General features: G+C 36.8%; 1 protein-coding gene across 17 annotated transcripts in view; it reads right to left on the reverse strand.

Annotated features, from left to right (window-relative positions):
- Nucleotides 1-19,260, reverse strand: part of OSBPL9 (oxysterol binding protein like 9) — a 131,952-nt gene that overhangs the window by 46,180 nt on the left and 66,512 nt on the right. For 2 of the 17 annotated variants that reach the window (XM_081057536.1, XM_081057535.1), the window contains exon 1: nucleotides 8,008-8,212. The exons of 9 other annotated variants lie outside the window; for them this stretch is intronic. In XM_081057536.1, the coding sequence (XP_080913662.1) occupies nucleotides 8,008-8,034 (27 nt within the window). In that variant the 5' untranslated portion in view covers nucleotides 8,035-8,212. Of the gene's footprint in view, nucleotides 1-7,877; nucleotides 8,580-19,260 lie in introns of those variants that run through there. 6 more of the 17 variants (XM_081057539.1, XM_081057527.1, XM_081057537.1 and 3 more) reach the window with 6 other exon arrangements.

The raw sequence follows: 19,260 nt of genomic DNA on the forward strand, positions 1-19,260 counted from the left end.
AAACACATATAATTTTAATAGAGATCTATAATCAAGAAAAGGATATAAGTATAAACTGTATTTCACATTCCTTTAAAAAAGGAAAACAAACAGTAAGTTGAACTCTGAAGAAGATAATAGATAACAATAATTAAAAAGGTATGAGCAATAGACAAAAACAAGTGGCAAAATACAGTTTTGGAAAACAAATCAGAAAAAAAATCCTGTGTGAGATGTTCAGAAAAGTACTGGGTATTATGCCTGAATCACAAAAGGTAAATTGTACTGAATTATTACCTTGGTAACAAAGAGTCAAACAATAACAACCTTCTTTTTTCCCATAAAATAATCTGGTTTTTGAAACTACATTAGTTCTTGAAAAAACAGAATCATCTTTATCTTTAAATTTACAAAGAAAATATACATTATATCATAATAATTAATATGCATAATATTAATTTTCTTTTTTAAAAAAATACCAAAACAAATTTGAACTGCTCATCCAGTTGGGACAAAAAACCCAAAAAACTCCTTTGTCAAACAGGAATCAGGTACAGACACCAGTCCCAAAATTCGTGAACTTTAATCAAAATTTTTAGCACAGCTGCTTACTCTTTATGATCTTTTCATCTAATACTGACACTGTTCTGTAACCCTTTGACTTACAGAACACTAATACTGATTAACACTAATATTGATTCCATAAAGTGAGTTGCTTAAACTACATCAAAAAAGTCTGAAATTAGTTACTATTTTCCTCTATTTTAATCACTGAAATCTTGTCTTTCCAAAAGATTCTCCAAATTTATTCAACAAATTCTTATAAAAAGTTATTGTCAAAACTAAATAAAACAAAGAAAACTTGAAGTTTATAACTGGGTGACCATATATCTTAGTTTTTCTGGGATAGTACCTGTTTATGCCTGTTGTCTCAGCAAAATTATTAGCAACCGCCTTCACTCTCAAAAAAGCCCTAACTGGGCCATGAAATCATATGGTCTCCCTCTCTATAAAGGATTTAACTAGCATTTTAGAGATATAAATGTCTGGAAGACATATAAATTGCTTCAGAATGCAGCAAATTACTTAAAACTATAGATATACATAAAATAAAACATGAGTTTATAGGCTCTGAATGCAGAAAGCCAACTACAAAAATAAAGGACACCAGAATTCAAGTCAGTATTAACTGAGAGCTTACCTTATGGTAGATAAATGGAGACAGGAGTAATGTAGAAGTTACATTTTTAAAAAGTTCTTTTATTTTACTTGTTTTTTGATTAAAAGTTATTGGAATGACAACGGTCAACAAAACTACACAGGTTTCAAGTGTACAATTCTATAATACATCATCTATTGCATTATGTGCTCACCACCCAGTCAGTTAAAAAGCTACTTTATTTTTTAAAAAAACACTATTTTATTTAAACACACACACACACCCCTCTGAAATAAAAACACATGAAACATATTATTCCTGGGGAGTGGAATTGAGGGAAAGGACATTTGAGACGGGTTCTTTGCGTTCTTTACTTTATACACTGATGTTGTCAGATTTATTTTACAGGTAAGTATGCATTTACTTAAATTCAAAAGCTTTATGTAAAAACTAGGAAACTGTACAGATTATAAATATTTTTCAAAAAACTGTGAAACTTTTAACTTGCAAAAATCATCAGCATTATTCTTTTAAAGTTATCTACAAAATGCTAAAATGTCTTAAGAAAGTAAATTTGGCAATTCTGAAGCTACTCAAATATACCTTTCCAAGTAAAATAAAATGTAGCATAACAGATTTATAACATTGTTTACAGATAAAGCACAAACTAGCAAAAAAGCACTTAAAAATTAGCAATCACCACTATACTAGAATAAATGCTGAGAAGACAAATGGCCAGTAAAATAAAACAGAATACTTAATTTTCCCCCCACATCCTTCCTGCCAATAACATGAACGTGACTCATGTTATGAGCAAACTCATAAAAAACGAAAACACCTACTACATTATTCCAAGCACTGTGTGACCATGAGGGATTGACAATCAACCCAAATTTTTCTTTTCATATACACTAGTTGGTCAGGCTGCTAGCAGTATCTTTCTTAAAAGTCATGGGTTAAGTCATTCTGGGATTTAAATAAGCCCTGCCTGGCTTACTAGTATGAGAGGGAAAAAATACATTCTTTCCCTCCCTAACCTCAGATTACTGCCTATCATTCAATTTAACAGCATTTTGGAAAGTCTCAATTATTTTCAAGGGTCCACCAAAAACAAAAGTTTTACATAAGTTTCCTGGAAATTTGTTCTATGTATAACTAGGAGAAATTCACATTAAATACATGAATCCTTAAATTGAGTGTTTTAGTTGTTCAAGGTATGAAATAACTGCCGAATTTTCATTCATTGTATAATCCTCATTGAAAATTTGAATTAAAAATGTTTTCAAAAACAAAACCTCATATATTCATATATTCCTCTAACAAAACTGCATCTCCTTGTATAGCAAAATATAACATTGAAAATTAATACCCAAGGGGGCTAAATGATAAACTAGTCAGATAAATAGACAATCAGTCCTAAAAGGTTTACTTGTATCTCACACAGACCAACCAAACAAAATAGAGCAAAAACAACAACCATGAATTTAAAAGAACAGATTTTATAATCAGTTTGGCATTTATCCTTTAAAAATTATATATGCCAAAACAGTTTTTGTACATCTGATTTTAGCTGCCAGTGAATATCAAACAAAAGGAAACAGGTTCAGTGATTGCTAAAGCTGTTTAAAGTAATACAAAATTAGCTTGATTTAGTTTAATTGTTGTCAGAAATCTATCAAAATAGTCTAAAATATTACTAGAATATGTATGTTCATGAGGACAGGATTTTGTTTTGTTCTGTACTGTATCCCCCAGCATAGCGCTTGGTTTCTAGCAAGTGCTCAATAAAAATTTTATAAATGAATAAAATAAATTCTGAAATGTGCTTACCTGTTAGCATTTAAACATAAAAGGTAATCAAAATATAAGGTCTTGCAGATTATAAATCAGAGTATTCATTTAAAAAATCATAAATAACTCATTTAGTTATTAGAAAGGATTTTGTATAAGTATGGATTCTGAATTTTTGTAAGGCTAATTAAAAGTTTTCAAGAAAAAAGAAACTGACTAGAAGGGGAAACACTGTACTGTACAGGCAGTGTAAGCAGCAAAACTTGGCAATGACAATTGAATTGTCCCTCGAAGAACTTGTTTTCTCATGGCAATCTCATGAGCACTGCTCTACACATACTACTCCGGGTCAGAAATCAGTGTTACAGTATTTTACTTATTGGGAATCTCTTACGACTATGGCACTGTTCTGGATGTGGGGAAGCCAAGATGAAGCAGATATAGACCTTGCCCTAAGAGTTTCAAACCTATTGGAGCACATAAACATCTGTCTGCAAATAACTGATTCAAGCATGGTAAAAGAAGTGTTTATAAGAAGATTCAAAGGAGAAAGTTAAGGGGATGAGAAAGGTTTCACAGAGGTAACATTTTACACTTGATCTTAGCCAAAAGGCCGAGAAGGGATAGAGTCACATTTTAGAGTGTAGGATTTAGACAGAGATGGAAAGGGAAAAGTATTACAGCAGTGGGCCTGCACTGGAAACAGCATAAGCAGATGAAATGTTCTCTTTAACAGTAGTGATTAGGGAATGAAGGTAGGGTTAAGGCAACAAACAAACAAACAATAGATATTTAAATACCCAGGATTAGGGACAGGGGGACCCTTCACCACAGCCAAGACTGAAGGAACAGGAAGGAAACAATGTTACATGGGCCAATCAAAGGAAGAGCTACTCAAAGGACGCTCTAGTTGTAGGAACCCAGCCGCTGCCAAAAATGCGTCAAATCAGAGAAGGAACAAAAGGAATAAATATTCCAAAGGTTCTCTCTTTTCTTCCTTTGTCACTGCCTCACATCACTAAACCTAACCACAAGTCAGAGGATCAAGGACGCCAGGTGACACAGGCTGCAAGATCAGCCTCCTGGAGTAGACAGCAAAGAAAGGCAGAGAAAGAATCTGTAGGAAAATGGAGAATAACCAGAAAAGGCATACTCCCCGACTCAGAGCTAGCATATGCACAAAGAGAGGCTGGAAAGCAGGAGGCCAAATGAGGAACAATATTCTCTTAGAAAAGCATCAGATGATATTTTTCACATCCAGATGCTGAATCTGAAAGGAAACCAAAATTAGTGGCTGAACTGGAAAAATTACTGGGGTTTGGGGCGTAAGGTGAGCAATGGATGAAGAGGAACACCAGAACAGCACCTCAGTTCTCTCTAGAACTAACAAAAGAGAAAGAACCATAGGGCTCTTGTCCTAGTTATTTTAGTCTCTAACTGTGTGACCTTGGGCAAGTCCCTTGGCTTCTCTGAGACTGTTTCCTCCACTATAAAAATAGGTATAGGTTGATTAAAACTCCAAGATCAGTTCCAGGATTCTGTGAAGCCAGTATCTCCAGGTAAATAACCATGTTCACCAGGTAAGTAAATACCTCACCGTACTGGAAAAAGCTAGAGTCCACTTAGTCACTTTTGAAAAGAGTTAATTTGGTTTCAATGAAGACACTTACAGGTTCCAACTGCAGCCAAGTCCTCCATGGATGACAAAGAATGTTAAAACACAAGCACACTCGATCATTTAGTGTAACCTTGAAACTGAATGAGAAAGACTACTGCAACCAGATTTTAAAACATGCTCTGAAATGTAGAGAATGCAAAGAAATAACGGAGTAAGCAGAATAATTTGGCTGAAGTGGCACATTTTGGAAAAAACAAAATAAGTTGCTCCATCAATAGAGCAAAGAGGCAAAGTTCTTAAAGGTGTCTCCAGAAATAAATGAACTCCAATGTGGAAAGGACTATAAGTCTGAGTCAGTCTCTGTCTCTCTCTTTCTCTCTCTCTCTATCACACACACACACACACACACACACACACACACACACACACACACAACGACTACCACGCCTTCATAACATAAATATTCTTTGAGTACCTGTTATGTGCCAGGTACTATCATCATCTTCAAAGAACATCTTTAAGAGCAATACAAACAGCAAATATAATTAATAATTAATTAATCTCCTGGAATGAGCTCAAATTTTACCCCTTCCAAGCAGCCTCTCTGACTTCTTTAGCCACCAACGTGCTCTTTGTCCTCTGATGCCACCACAGAACCAATCTGTGCTGACACTGCTATCAGTCTTCTTTCACAGAGACTGGGAGCAGGGTAGTTTGCCTGGGAATTTGTTCACCATTTATAACATAGTTGCTAAACATTTTCTCCAATCCTATCACTCAGGTGTGGTCACAACCAGGGAGCTCCCGGATTTAGGAAACATTTCTCACTCACAGGGATAAACCTAATTCTGGTAAAACTGAGCCAAAGGTTTGCACACTTAGGATTTGATTAAGTTACATATTTTGATCATTTAACAAGCATTTATTGAGTACCTACTATGTGCCAAGCTCTGGACTAAAGACAAAGGTTCTGGGGATACAAAGATGAGTAAGGACCTCTGATCTCTAGGAGATGAGAGTCTAATACAAGAATCAGATGGGTGAACAAAAAATATACAATGCAACCTAGTGAAAGCTATAATATAAAGAGAGAAATGAACAAAGTGCTGTTGTAGCACACAAAAGACAAGAGTAATTCTCTGTCTGAAGGAAGACATCAAAGAAACAGTAACACATGAGCTGAGCAGTGTCTTAAAGGAAGAACTGGAGGTTTATCACCTGATAAAATTCTGAGCAACTACAATTCTAAGCAAGAGAAAAAGGGTGTGAAAGGACAAAGAGCTATGAAAGGCTATGGCATGTTTGAAATGATTAACAGTTCACAGTGCTAGAGTAGAAGCCTTGGGTAAGAGCACCTGCAGCCACGTCCAAGCTCGAGAGAAATTAGGACGAGGTTGTGAAGTGCCTTGAAAGGACAGGCCACCCAGCTGGACTTTGGCAAGAGGAACCCAAAACAGATTGTAAAGTACAGGAGTGACTTAGTCAGATTTGATTTTGGATAAAGGAGTACGGATAGAGGGAGTCTAGTGACTGGGAGACGACATAGAAGATTTTGAAAAAGTCTAGGTGAGAAATGATGAGGGCTTGAATTAAAGCATTATCATGTGGAAAAAACCAGACCAAATCCAAGAGACACTACTAAGGCAAGTTTAACAGGACCTGGTGATGGACATGGAAAATAAGGGATATGGAAAATGGCTTTAAATGACTAATTGCCTGTGTGTGGGGAACTTTTAGGGAGAGATGCTTGGCCTAGTTATATTTTCAACCTAAGAACTATTCTTTCAAACATAATCTTTGTTTAAACCTTTACTGAAAAATCTTCCTAAATATAATTTTTGGCTAAGTGCATTACAGTAATCATAAAAACTGTCCTTTTCTACAGAATCCCCATAAACATCAGTAATCACTCTACACTCAAGTTTAGATACTGAAAGAACTTCACCCATCTCGGGACATCCTAGAACTTGATTTTTAGAATAAAAGCCTGATATCCTCTTTCTCAATCAATAGTCTGCAAACCATGCAACTAGGTAATTTTCCAATCAGTAGAACATGGTTGCTTCACAATGTTCTTTCCTAGCAGATCCAAACTTACATGGAATTAAATTCTCTGCTTATCTTGAAAACTGGGGATGGTTCAGTGGTTAATTACCAAACACAATCTTTTCACATTAAAAAAAGAAACCGTAACATCTAGAACTTTAGAAATATCAAAGTGGATGTGACCAACAGCCTTTGCAGCCTCGTATTTATAGAGAGGCACTTCAAGCTTCTCTATCATCTTTCTTATTTCCCATTTAAGCTCTCAGACTAAAATTCTGATTTTTAGTGGTTTATATCTCCCCTGTGCTAGGAAAGGTACTATGTTTTTTATTTATGTTGTCTCTTGTTGGTTACAAAAAGTGAAAGTTTAAAAATTTTAAGTAAAACTGAATGAGAGATGTTAACACTATTTATTAAAGGGCTCTACCACCTACTCAGTTCGTTACAGGCAATGTACTGACAGATGATTCACAGATCGTGGAGAAGAATTTCCAATTTAAAGTGCATTACAAAAGCTCTTAAAACTGCAACTACTATTCTAAGATCCCTCCCAGCTTCTCCACCAAAACTAGGAGAAATAATTACTTGATTTGTTTTTAATTTCCTCACAGCTAAAAAGTAAACAGAGTAATCAACAAGCAAAACCAAATGTTACTTCAAATTAGCAAAAAGTTCAATACACCTTTCACTTTCATAACAAAAATACTTAAGAACAGTGTGAATGCTGCAAAAAATGCACTATTCAAATATACTTCCTAGTCTATTCATTACTCAACTTTGCTGAGAACCTAAACCTTTTCCCTGTTTTAATGAGTCCTGTACAACTATTCCAAAGTTTTCAATATTTTCACACAAGCTACCCAAAAAGCATAAAACCACCACCCTCCCCACACACATACTCACAAATAATAGCACCCATAATTATTACACGCAAAAAGACTGGGCCAGGCAAGAACACTGTGCCAAAAAAGAAAACAAAATGTTTGACCTGAAACTGGAGATTCTATTGATGGGAAACTGGTCAAAATTAAGCTTTCACATTAACAGAAAGCTTAACTTTTGTGTTTAAAATATCGTGAGACATCATCTTTCGAAAGGAAAACAGAGTTCCACAAAAAGGAATCGAAAAAGAGGAAGAGATTCCATCCAATCTGGTTTGGTGGCGAATGACCTCTCGGTGGAACAGGAGGCCCCTAAGCCTCAGTCCCCAACCCATCTCGGCCGAAGAAGTGGGGAGAGCTCCCGGGAAACAGAGGGCCTGGGCGGCCACATCGTCCTACTCACCCCAGAGGGCGGCGGGAAGGAGGCAAGGAGAAAGCGACACTCGCGCCCAAGGCCCCGGGCAGACAGCAGGGACCCCGGGGACTCGGGGATGAGGGCCGACCCCTCAATCAGACCCTCGGGGTCTACTCACTCCGCAACTGGCCAGTAAGAAAGCCATTCGCCAAGGCCCCCGCCCTCTGTGCCTGCAGGGGACGGAGCCGGGGGCCGCCTCCAAGCACCCTTTTTTCTCCCCCCTCGGCGGGATCGCCGGACTGCGGCGCACACGGTCCTGCCAGGTTCAGACGGGTCCCGGGCCACCCCCTACCCCAACCCTTGTCCCGTCCCCGCCCTGGTCTAGGGGCCGCACTGATTGGCTAGGCCTGTCGGCTCTGAGCAAAGAGACCCCTGGCGATTGGCCATGGGTCACCTGCTGTAAGGGAGGTGAGCGGCTGACGATTGGCGGTTAGGCCAATTTGGGGGTGGAGAGGAGGGAGAGAGCCGGCTACCAGCCGGAGGGGCGGGCGGCAGCGGGCGGTCACCTGCGGGGCTCAGCGCTCCGGCTCGCCGGCCCTGCCCAGACCCAACCCGGCCTTTTCTTTGTGGGAGCCCAGGGCTCACCCGGGGGCTAGGAGCCGCGCCGCGCCCCGCCCCGCACTGGGACCTGCGCCTCGGGACACTCGACTGCCGCCGCCAGGAAAGGGAGGTCGGAGCCCGAGACAGCTCAGCTTTGCTTCCGGTCTTCGGCCGGGTGACGCCTATAGAGTGGACGACCGAGTAGGGACCGGATCACAGGCGTAAACGAGCTTTACACCCACTGGTTTCTAGCTCACCATCCCCAACACTTTGGCAGCTGTGGAGCCTAGTTTCATCTTCCCAAGTTATCAACTGCTTTTGCTTACTTCCGGAAAGTTGTTTGTATTTGGTAGCGGGGAAGTAAAGAGGCGGAGGGAGTGCGGGGAGGAGACACTATATCAACAAACAAAAGCTTGGGTGCCTGTTTTATTAATCCAGGGAAACACCGTGGGCCTGCTGTTGTGCCACAGCTCCATAAGGAATGTAGGTGGCTTGTGAAGACGCTTCAGGAATCCAAATGTCGTAACTTCAAATTAGATCCAAAATCAGACTTAGAAGACCTCGGCAGAGTCATCCAAAATACAGGAAATCACAGGCATAAATGATAAACTTACTGATTTGTTGTTCTTAATATTTTCCTTACGGTTATTTATACATACCTGTAAGTACTAAACTAAGCAGCTAATAAATTTTTGTAGCTCTACAGGTACCCGCTACAACAACTAGCATAGTGCAAACTGCACAACAGGTTCAATAAATGCATGCTGCACTCAGTGTTAAAGATACCTTCAGTTTGTTTTATGTAAATTTTTTCAAGATGTACAACATCAAACGCACTCGCTTCTTACATTCACTCCTCAAAAGCCTGGTCCTCTTCTAGAGCTCCCTGTATGAGGAAATGAAAACCTCTACCATCCACTCTAATATGCAAACCATAAACCTAGCAGTCCTAATTCTACATTCAATCCGTCACTAAGTTCTGTCATTTTTACCTCCTAAATACATTCTCAGTTCTGTCCACATCTCTCTGGCATCGCCACCATTCAGTTACAGGTCCTGGCCTCTTGCAATAATCTCCTTAGTAAAATCTTCCTGAATCTACCCTAGCTCCTCCAATCCATTCTCAACACTATAACCAAAGTAATTGCTTTCCAAAACCAATTTTATTACACCCTCATCTCTGCCTCTTCCTCCCTCTCCTGCTCCCCCATTAAAGAACTTCAACTGCTTTCCATTGTGCTTAGGATACAACAATCTTTAACAATGGCCTGTAAGATTTAGCCCTCTCCCTACCTGCCCCCTAGCTCCATCTTATACCTTCCACTCCCTCCTTTTCTGCACTCCACACATTGGCCTTTTCCAAGCTTCAGTTTGCCCTGGACCTTCCAACCTCAGGGCTCTTGACACATGCTTTTGTCTTTTACACTGTTCCCTTGACACCAATCCCCACCCTTCACTAATTTACTTCTCATCATTTCCTGCCAGACAATGTGAATTCTTCCTATTATGTTTTCATAGCAACTTATGATAGCAATAATTTTACATGTATTTTAGTTATTTAAATTATACTGTTTTAATTTACATATAATGTATCCATCTTAAATGCACAGTTCAATATATTTTGATAAATGTATGCACACATGTAACCACCACATCAAGTAAGACAGAACATTTCCATCACCACAAAATTTCCATTTGTGCCCCTTAAGCAGTCAATCCCTCCTACCACTGTTGCTCTGCTTCCTACGTGCATTATTCCTTTTTAAAACTTGTTCAATTTATTTAAACTAAAAAAAAATAAAACACAAAAAATAGTTCACACATTTCTATCAACCCACCACTCCCTGCCTCTTGCAACCACCAATCTGTTTTCTGTATCTATGAGCTTTTATTTTTAATTTAGATTTCACATATAAGAGAGATCATACAGTATTTCTCTTTCTCTGTCTGACTTATTTCACTTAGTATTATACCCTTCAGGTCCATCCATGTTGTTGCAAACGGCAAGATTTCATTCTTTGGATGGCTGAATAATATTCTGTTGTGTGTGTATATGTATATTTACATGTATATATGCATGCGCATGTGTATCACACAATGTCTTTATCCATTCATCCATCAATAGACACTTAGGTTGTTTCCATATCTTGGCTACAGTAAATAATACTGTAATGAACATGGGGTACATAAATCTTTCTGAATTAGTGTTTTCGTCTTCTTTGGATAAATACCCAGAAGTGGAATTGCTGGATCATATGGTAGTTTTATATTTAATTTTTTGAGGAACCTCCACACTGTTTTCCATAGTGGAAAACCAATTGACATTCCCATCAGCAGTGCGTAAAAGTTCCCTTTTCTCCACCAATACTTGTTATTTCTTGTCTTTTTGATATTTCTAATCATTCTAACAGGTGTGAGGTGATATCGCACTGTGGTTTTGATTTGCATTTCCCAGATGATTAACGATGTTGAGCACATTTTCATGTATCTGTTGGCTATGTGTATGTCTTCTTTGGAAAAATGTCTATTCAGATCTTCTGCCCATTTTTAATTAGACTGTTTATTTGCATTATTCTTTGATAAATATTTATGTTTATTACTAGACTGTAAGCTTAATGAGGCAAGGATCTACGTATCTGGTTTTGTTCAACATCATATCCTCAGTATTTAGCCAAATGCCTGGCACATATTAGGTATTCAATAATAGATTTACTATGGGAATAGATTCTGAAAATAAACAGTTCTATGATAAATATCAAAATATAAATATATGGTGAGAGAGAAAAATACTATATTAATCTTGCCAGATGGACATGGTCGATGTTTAAACCTCCACTAATACCCTTTAAAATTTTCCTTTAATATCTGCTTCCCCAGCAGTTCATTTTGTGCCTGAGCAACCCAAAGGACTTAATTCAATATTAGCTGATCAAACAGTTCTCCAGACCAAGAAGAAAAAGCCTACATCTCTAATTCTATGTACTCTGTTTGACCCTTATGTAAGAGACATAATACTTATTTATGTAATTCTTGCTTTCCAGTTCTTTCATGTGCTTATCTAACCAACTAGACAGAAAGAACCATGGGGTCATCAAGGACTTTAGATTTTTTTAAGTAACCACCATCATGGGTCAATAGTTTCAAAATCTAATGAACTATCATTTTTGACAGTTTAATGTAAATAGTTAAGTTCTAGTACGTAAAAATTTAGTGGACCCAATTATCATTAGTTTTTATTGATAAGCTTGTGTTAAGATTAGGGATGATGGCAATAAAGAATATGATTTATGACAGTCTCTTAACAATAATGCTGAGTTTTTCCTTAATTGCATATATATATGAATATATATATAAATAATTCTATGTTCTAGTTACATATTTAAATAGGTCACAGCTATAGTCTAGTTTCATACTACAGATAACTATTTGTTGTAGACATATAGTTCTCATTTTCCTAATCCTGATGTAAAGTTAGTGTGCATAAAAGATGTAGCATTTATAATGGAGTAGTTACACAATACAAGGCAAATTTACCCATTTTATCCCAAGAAACTGTGGGACTTCTAAGCAAATCTGGCAACTCAGGTGTTTTAAAAGATATCTTACAAGTTGTTTCAGAAGTAAGTTAAATAACCAATGCCTTAAACCTACATATGACAACTGATTACCAATTATGTACCAAAAGGATCTTTAATACTTATCTTTGAACTATACAATTAAGTTATTAAATTACATTGGCACTTAATTTCTTTTTTTTGGTTCAAGAGAAAGAAGAATATACTATGGTGATTAACAAGTATAAAAAAACCATATCTTAAACTTATACAGTGATGTATGTCAATTATTTCTCAATAAAACTAGAACATTTAAAAATGAAAAACTAAAAAGAAACAAAAACAAAACAAAAAGAAAAACCTCTAAATTTTCCTCGTCACTTGCTGCATTTTACAAATATATATCTACATAAATATACAGAGGGTGCCAAAAAAAAGTATACACATTTTAAGAAAGGAAAAAACTATTAAAATTGTAATATTCAATATATACCAATAACAAAAGATGAATACAAGTCACGTTTGACTTCTGCAATTACAAGAGGCGCTCAAAGTGGTTACAATCAGCGTCCAGACACTTCTGATTACAGTGAACCATTGCTTGAACAACATTGACTAAAGTGTCCACTTGTATACATTTTTTTTGCACCCCCGATATATATATACACACATATACACACACATATATATAAGTAAAACAATCTGAGAAAAATAAAAACACTAAGGTTCAGAGTGAAAGGGTCTTTAAATGGCAAGAAGTCTACTGAGTAAACAATAGGCCAACTTTACCTATATCTATAAAGATGAAAAGAACACTTTAACTATACAGATTCATGTACTACTTTCAAAAATACTATTTCTGCTCCAGTCCACTAATGTTTACCTATAAATCACATTTTACTCTGATGTCATCTCAGACATGTATGACAATACTTTTGATAAACAGAAGAAAAATAGGTTTAAAAAAGTCAGTTTCCCTAGGTATTTGCCTAGCAACTCAGGCCAAATGATTGGAGCAGAAACTATTGAGAGACACCTCTTGGAAGGATATGTAGCTCCACTATTTTGTCTGACCAGTATTTGGAAGTCTCAAAACTAAACGCAGCCAATTAAGTTTGCATGTTAAAACTTTGGCCAGACGGAATAAATACACCACTTGGCATATGGTAGAAGGAATCCCTACGTTACGATCAAGGCCACCATGTTCCAGAAGTTAGTTTGTAAATTATTTGCAGTTCTCAATACACTACCAAACAAAAGAAAGCTTTGTTCGCGGTGAGGAATAAACACCCTCTACACTGCCCTACAACGGCTATGATGGTATACAGGACTGCCTTGCTCGCCACTGTATTTAGCATCGTCTCACACAGGGGCTGGCATAGACGAGGTGCTTCATGTCTGTTGAATAAATGAAAGGCCAGGTACTATGCTATAAAAATAGCAGCATGAACAGCTAATAAAGGTTGAAAATGACTAGTCTAGCAAGTGGAGGGGCAGAAGGCCGATGTTTTCCTATATGAGCCTTTTAGTACCATTCTTTTTTTTTTTTTTAATTATGAGATAGGTACAACTGTCCCAATTTTTACAGGTAAAAATCTATATTGGTCACTTAATTTTCGTCTGAAACAACTTATAAATTTCATTAAAAACACATGAGTTGCAAATTTGATTAGAAGTACACAGCTCCTAAATGCTCTTGAAATCCTGAAATCTGATTTGATTTAAAAATTAAAATATATTCTATAACACAATACCATTTTGATCAACTCATTGAAAGCACGTGGTTATAGCATTTCAAATAATTGAAAATAGGGTGAAGAAATTATTTCAATTACTTCCAAAACAATTCTATGGCAAGAAAGAGGATTAGCAGTTTGGCATGGACCAAATGTCTCCGTGGACATTTTGGACAGAACAAAATATCCTGCAAGGAGAAAAGAAGAGTCTCTCCCTCCGAAGGCATATGATTTTAGGAGCACAGAAGGTAAGTGATGATTTTGCTCTCTCAGCATCCAAAAGACAAATCTGAAAGCCATGTAGGCTTATTTCCTCATTATTCTGAAAAGCTGAGCAGAGTGCTAGCTAAGAAGGTCTCAAGTTAACCCAGTACAAGAGAAGAGTACTAGTTTTTACTAGTCTATGAGCTAGTCTACCTTTTCTAAAAAGGCCACTTTACCAGCCTAGGAGATCCCTCTCTTACGAAGTCATATGTTTTTTGTTCCTTCTCTTGACCTGTGTTAGAACTGTGGCCACAGTTCATTCAGGCCAGGCCATGAAGGTCAACTGAAGTGTGGGATAATGAAAGCTTGGAAGATTGCAAAGCCGTCCTTGGAATATACTTACTGCTCTTCCTACAAAATATTTTATTGTATCCTTTTAAATAAAAATATTAAAGCTGAAAAAAAAATGTTCAGAGCTCCTTGCCACAAGATGGGTGAAATGGCTTTGTATTGTGTAATTAGTCGTCATTTTAAATGTTCTAACTTTTATACACTCTAACTACATTAGGATTAGGAAATTAACAAATGAGAACTCTGTGTGTTCATCTCTAAAGTAAGGGTGTGGGAAAAGCTACTGTTTTCATTTAATACACTTCTACATAGTTTAAAAATTTTTTATTAGCACTCCTTATTTATATTATTATTGTAGTTTTAAAAAAATTCAATCCTCATTATGATTTTTATTTTCTTCTCTACACTAGACTGAGCTCTGTAAAGGCAAGGACAGTATGTCATTAATTTACAATTATATCATCTACAACTAGTACAGTGGAACAGTTGAAATGTTTAATAAATACTTACCAAATAAGTTTTCTAAAATTATTCTCCATAGGATCTGAATTGAGCATGCACTATTTAAAAATCTTTTAACTTTATTTTGATAAAGAGAAGGCAGGAAAATGTGTAAGTTCTAAAAGATTTCCATAAAGACACAAACTTTAAACAAATTTCACTTAAAAGAAATTTCTGACAGTTAAAGGAATAACCTTTTGCCTCTATAAAACTGTACCATCTGTTTAGTTGTTTCCCAAGAAGTCAAGATAGATGGTCTACTACCAGTACAACAGAATTAATTTAAAAAATGAATCCTAGAATCCTAAATTGCAGTTTAGGAGCCAGAGAGTGTCTGCCTTCAATAATAATAACAAAGTTGGCAACAGGCTTTAAGGGAATTTTCCTTTGTTATAGGAAACCCAAGTAACTGGCTACTTCTCTAAATCATTTTACCCGTGGAAGCGGTGACACAGCTATACTGCAATCATTTCCCCTGAGAAACAAAGAACCTCAAGGGAGAAAAACAAAACATTTATAAACATGATATAAAAGTAAAATCGAATGAGACCAGGGGAAACAATAGTGGCAGTAAACAGATTTTTATATATTGAGAAATTGAAATGTATGTTTAATACGCTAATCTTCAGAGGCAGCCAGATGGCTCAGTTTGTTAGAGTGTGAACTCTCAACAACAAGATTGCCGGTTCAATTCCCGCATGGGATGGTGGGCTGAGACCTCTGCAACTAAAGATTGAAAACGGCAACTGGACTTGGAGATGAGCTGCGCCCTCCACAACTAGATTGAAGGACAACAACTTGGAGCTGATGGGCCCTGGAGAAACACACTGTCTCCCAATATTCCCTAATTAAAAAAAAAAGAAGCTAATCTTCAGTGAAGTAGCTTAACACTCAAGAAAAATACTCAAAAAATTTCTATTAATCTTAGTTACCCAATTAGACATACAGCCATTACAGCAAAGAGGGTAGATTCAAGGTCATAATGCTAAAGATTAATTTCTCAGCTACTTTCCTAAATTGCACCTTAAATACGAAATTTGTGTTTGTCTATTATACCGAAGTATCTAATTTTGAAAAAAAAGGCTTCAGAATGGCTTGACTGTTTTTTCTAGCCTCAATAATGATTTGCAATCTGAATTCTATCACATCTCCTTTTTGGATAATGAAGTTTTACCCACAGATTCAATGGTGAGGTTTCTGTCACCCTCCCTCTTCTCCTCAGCCATATTCTTATACAAGGTTTCATGTCATTTCTCTCCAGGGGCTTGAAATCAAAGCCAATGGATAGTGAACAAATAGTAAAGGGCAAAAATTATAAAATTATAAGACAATAGCAATGAAATTCCAATTCGATAACCACCTAAAACACAATTTATAGTGGCTTACATAAACTTATACATACAGGACAATTATAGACCAATCTCTTGGCTCAAAGAATAACAACAGAAGCCATTTAGTATAAAAAAAATTTTTTTTTAAAGAGCAACTCATTTATAGCATAAAAGTGAAAAACTTAAAGGTCTGCACTACTCACTTAGACATTTACATGAGTGTTTTCAAATTGGGATCTAAAAAGTCTCTACCACAATTTTCTGTTTTCATTTGTGGTAACCTGTAAAAACTAGTCAGATGCTCCTTGACTTACGATAAAGCTATCGTAAGTCGAAAACATCGTTAAGTTGAAACTGCATTTAATACACCTAACCTACTGAACATCAGAGCTTAGCCTATCCTACCTTACACGTGTTCAGAACATTTACATTAGCCTACAGGTGGGCAAAATCATCTAACACAATGAGTACACTGTGGAGTATCGGTTGTCTACCCTAGTGATCACGTGGCTGACTGGGAGCTGCATCTCACTTCCGCTGCCCAGTGTCACGGGAGAGGATCATACCACATATCACTCGCCTGGGAAGAGATCAAAGTTTGAAGTATAGTTTTTGCTGAATGCGTATCACTTTCAGCCCATCATAGAATAAAAAAATCGTAACTTGAACGCAGTCAGAACACATAAAAGTGGTAAGATGACAGAATCATTACACTCTACACAGTAGTGTACACATGCTGAACTTAGAATCTATACCTAATAGTACCATTTTCACACTGTAAGTAGCGACCCACTTTCAGCAAGGCAGTATCATTCATCACATTAATGTTAATTTAGATTTTATTGCTTTGTGCTTTGTTTGTATTTAATTTGCAATTTTCTTTTGCAAATATAGTTAGTTCTCTAACATTTTAAACCTAAGAAATTTATATCTAGCTTTACATATGCCCACATTAAATAACATTACGATATAATACTTTATACACTGGTATTCTGGGCTTGCAGTTGTTTTCCTAAAATGGGGTCCAAATTTTCTCAAGTTTATAAAGCTGATTTACACCTCTATGACAGCTAGACAAGCTGCTGTAATTCATTATATCCTATAAAATATAGGATACTGCAAAATTTACAGGATGTAACATCCCAAGTCTTTCAGTGATCAATCCCTTGCTTGGCAATATCTCAGCATTTAGTTGGTGCTAAAGCTTACTAGTGTAAACAAAGAATATGAAAGGTTTCCCTCCGTTAATCAGTATCATCAAAAATCCACTGAACACCTCTTACAGACTAATTAGGGGATTAAGAGGTTCAGCAGCCCCTCTGACTTCCTTTCAAGGAGTATCCTAATTTAGTTGCATATAAATACATGAAAACATACAAACTAACATACAACAAGTTTAGAATGACTATTGGAAACTCAACTTCCATATGAATGGAAAGGAGAGAGATGATTTTAGTTGTCTTCTCCCATCCTCAGACTATACTAATTGCAATTTGCAGATACCCACAGAGGAGCAGACACAACACAAAAAGGAAAAGAGGAAAAAGGAAAGGGAAAAGGCAGAATAGATGCTCTAGATGAATTTACAGTTAATCAGAATGGAAGGAGGAATGGAATTAATATGTATTGAGTACCTTCTACGTACAAGGTGTAATATGTTAGGGATATTATAATATCTTACCGCAACTACTTTATTAAGGGTTTATACCTACTTTTAAAGATTAGATAACTGAGGTTTACTTACCCCAGATTACACAGCCAGTAAGAGGGCAGGGCCAGAACCTAAGTCCTCGTCAGCCTGGCTCTAAAGATATTCTAATATACCATACTAACTCTTAAATCATATTTAGAAGCTTTGACAGTGCCTGGTAGGGTTTGCATGGTACTATGGGACTATACTATCAGTAAGATAGGTTCTCTCCCTGCCCTCATGAAATTCATAATATCAAGTGGGAGATGCGTTATACAATATTACATTATTAAGAGATAATGCATGTAAAGCCCACATGGTTCCTGACACATAAGAAATGCTCAAATATTCATTGCTGCTACTATTATTAAAAAGCAGAATGTTATATGGGCTACACAGAAGTGGAAATTACAGCAGAGGTTAAGGAGGTAAGCGGCTGTTTTTTTACTATAGTGATAAGAAAAATATAGAATGAAAAGGTAGTACGTGCACTGGATCTTGAATAATTGGAAAGGATCTTACAGAGGTAAATTTGAGGAATGGGGATGGTGAGGACTTGGAAAGAGCAGCATGAGTAGAAGCAGGAAAGATTTCTATGTGGAGCATCAGGTACACGTAGGGACAGGAAATAGAAAGGAATGTTGGGGTCAAATCAAAAGGAGCCTGAAAATTCCCTAAAAAGTTTTACTCCATCCTACAGGTAAATTTAAACCATTAAAGGTGCTTCACAGTTATAGATGCCATAAGATCATTAACTATAGTCACTCACTTATAGGATGAAGAAGAGAATAAATTCAGGAATATTAGGAGGGCACCAGAAATAGAGATGTAACAAAAATAATAGTCATGGAGATGTAAGGGGATGGGTGTCAGTGATTCTATTAAAAAGAAAAACAAAAAAAAAGAGGCCCCAGGTTTGGCAGGTTGTAAGTTAGCACCTAAAAGCATTCTCAACTTTCAAACCTCAATGGCTTAGAGAGCAATGCTGTCATTAACGGAAACAGAAAAACTGGATAAAAATATGGGTTTGGGGAGGAAAGGGATGATAAAGCTCAGTTTTCGTCATGTTGAGGTTGAGTTCCAGGGAGATCTTAAACTAGCAAAATCCGAAAGAAAAGAATGTAATACCAAAGCTAAATATCAAAAGAGATATAAAGATTGGAGAAGGAAGAGTCATTCACACAGAAGTATTAGCTGAATCCATGAAAATGGTGAGGGCTGATGGAGGGTGAAAGAGTAAGGTCACCGTCTCAAAGGAAACATGATGCAGTCAAGAATATGGGTGTAGTATTAGTCTTGGGAAAGAGAAATACTTTTTCCTTTGAAATACGCAAAGCAGAGAAATAAAGTATAGGTGAAGTCACTAAGAACAATTAGAGAAGAGGAGAGACTTTTCTCTATCAAGAAGGGAACAGGCTGTAATTAGATACTGAATACTAATGAAAAGATTCCAAATAGGGATTT

This window comes from Rhinolophus hipposideros (genome assembly GCF_964194185.1).
Source record: "Rhinolophus hipposideros genome assembly, chromosome: 8".
NCBI classification, from domain to species: Eukaryota; Metazoa; Chordata; class Mammalia; order Chiroptera; family Rhinolophidae; genus Rhinolophus; species Rhinolophus hipposideros.